The sequence below is a fragment of the Austrofundulus limnaeus genome, unplaced genomic scaffold (genome assembly GCF_001266775.1).
Source record: "Austrofundulus limnaeus strain Quisiro unplaced genomic scaffold, Austrofundulus_limnaeus-1.0 Scaffold174, whole genome shotgun sequence".
NCBI lineage: Eukaryota > Metazoa > Chordata > Actinopteri > Cyprinodontiformes > Rivulidae > Austrofundulus > Austrofundulus limnaeus.
Window position 1 is genome coordinate 859,269 of NW_013952576.1, and position 2,625 is coordinate 861,893.

Here is a 2,625-nt window from a genome sequence, read left to right on the forward strand (position 1 = left end):
GACCTTGACCTGACCTTGACCTGACCTTGACCCTTTTTTCTCCAGCTGAGTGGAGCCGTGCGCTGGCTGCTGGCCCGCGCCCCGCCGGCCCCCCTGCTCTCCTGTCAGACCCTGGTTCAGCTCATCGAGACCAGTTTGAGCCGTGAGTTCAGTTTCAGGGTCTACAGCCACCGGCAGGACCGGGCGGCTGCAGGCCTTCGGCCCCAGGACCCGGGACCCGTCGTCCAGCTCTACAACGCAGTCCTGGGTTTTGTGGCCGATCAGGTGTCCTCCCAGGACCTGTGTGGGCTCTCGTGGCCCCCCGCCGAGTTCAGCCTGCCTGAAACCAGAGATTTAGTTCCTCATCAGGGCTGGAACCGCTCGGAGCATCTGGCCTGGCTGCGAGCAGCCGTCCTCAGCCTGCAGCTGCCGGAGTGGGAGGAGCCTACTGCTGCAGGTTAAATACTGATTAATTGTTCCAGATTTAAACCAGATGTTTGTTTATTAAGTGGAGCTTCTTTAGTGAAGTTATTGTCTCTGTTCAGGCTCAGATCTGCGCTCCTCTGTTCTTCATTACGCCACCAAGATCCCCACGTCCCGCCTCAGTCAGCCGGTCCTCCTGTCCCAGCTGGAGAACCTTCTGGAACAAGTCCGACTAAAGTCTGTGCACATCAGAACCCCCGGATCCAGACTGTCCAGAGACCAGACACTGCTCTCCTCCAGTGTACCGTGGGACGACGTGGTGCTCGTCTTCATGGACCACAAACTGAAGGACTGGCAGCTGCCGGGACCACCTGTTTACCAAGGTCTTCATCATTTAAACACACAAAACCTGCAAATATTCTGATCCCGCCCTCAGTTAGGCCTTTATTTCTTATGTTTCCTTTACAATAACTTGTATTTATGTCCTTTTTTTTCTTCAAGATGCTGTGACAGAAGACGGAGACATCCTGGTTTATTTCCCTGCAGGGTCTCTGGAGGGTTTCCAGCCTCCTGACAGCTGGACTCAGGCCTTGGAGCAAACACACAGAGAGAAGCAGCAGGAGARGACCTGGTGAGGGTTTCAGGATTTAACTAGTGCCGCAACAACGCCTCCATAAAACCCATAAAAATCAATTATTAGTTTAGTTTAATTTATTCATTTCATTAAAAAAACAAAGCAAATTCAGTYTACAAAAAAATGCAAATGAAAAATAAAAAGAAAGGCGGCAGAAAAAAGAAAAAATCTTATAATATCTGCACCTTTTTACATCAAAATAATAAAAAACATTATTAAAAGCGTTGGCAACGAATTTCGTTATCGATTCGTTGTGTCGCGCGATTTATGCGTCCCTCGCCGTGTCGGAGCTGTTTACGTCACCCGCAGAGCGTTGTCAATGCTGGCTGACCTAAATAAAGTTTGGGAAGAAAAAAAAAACCTCTACCTGTAAAGATCTGCCCTCTCTGAGACCCTCGAGTGAAAAATAGGCTGCTTCAGAACCACTTACTGGGTCAAAGAAGACCATTTCAGCCACAGACAGAACCAACAAGAAGGAAGCAAAACGTAAAAAATCAGAGAAAAATCATAAATTCTAAATGCAAATTAATTCTAATTATAATAGTTTTACATCTAAAAATCAAATTTTATTCTTTTTATCTGTTTTCCTCATTCAGCAACCTATTACATTTCTGTTTTATAGCTATAAACAAGTTTATAAATGTATGAGAAATCCCCTTTTTTGTTGGTTTTTCTCCAGTCAGTGTTTTACGACGGCGTATTAGGGCCACTTTGCCGATGGGAAAAAAAAAAAAGGAGGAGCAAATCTCTGAGAAAAGAAGTCATAATTTCTGAGATTAATTTCAGAAAATTTCGAGAAAAAACAGGAAATTCTCTTATGTTGAAAAGTCGCAATTTTGCTCGAAAAAAATCAGAACTTCTGAGAGTAATTTCACAAATTTTCGAGGAAAAAAACAGGAAGTTCTCTTATTTTGAAAAGTTACAAATTTGCGAGGAAAAAAACCCTCAAATTTCCATAATTAAAGGCAGAAATTTGCGGCAGCTTTGTACTGAAGTGAAAAAACAAAACAATGATCTGCGCGTCCATGGTCCATCATTCGCACGTAAAACTGACTCCCCGACACTCAAAACGCGTTTGGTGTGAGTGAAGCAATAAGTAAGTCAGTAAACTTTATTCAAATAGACGTTTTCATAGACACGAACATCGCAAAGTGCGTTAACAGAAAAAGAAAAACATATTTCAAAATATTCAGACTTTTATTTTGAAATATCCGGTTACCGAAACAGGACTTAAAGTTGGGGAAATTGATGGTGATATTGCGTGGCTGCGTAGAATTGTGAAAATAATTTTTCTCTACAGACTCTATGATCATTTTGAATGATTGATTCAGTCACTCTGATTCTCTCACCTCTCCATCGGGCCAGGCTTGTTCATAAAATGCATAAAAAGTGCTGAAATCAGCATATTTCCTTAAGCTTCACATATCAAATATGTTTCACAAATCACACACTTGGTTTTAAACATTCTGCAATCAGTGTGGAATAATCTAGACCACGTTTGAAGTCTCTGTGTTATAGTTTTTAAACTAGACCAGTTTAAAGATGGTTGTGAAAACAGGTGGAATCACCCTTTAGCCATTCCTGAAAAC

General features: G+C 42.8%; 1 protein-coding gene across 1 annotated transcript in view; it reads left to right on the plus strand.

Annotated features, from left to right (window-relative positions):
• The window catches only part of mcm3ap (minichromosome maintenance complex component 3 associated protein), a gene marked incomplete in the record, with an annotated part of 30,237 nt that overhangs the window by 24,965 nt on the left and 2,647 nt on the right, over positions 1 to 2,625 (plus strand). Inside the window, 3 exon segments of the mRNA XM_014017680.1 lie at positions 46 to 436; positions 525 to 785; positions 904 to 1,033. Coding sequence (XP_013873134.1) covers positions 46 to 436; positions 525 to 785; positions 904 to 1,033 — 782 coding nt within the window.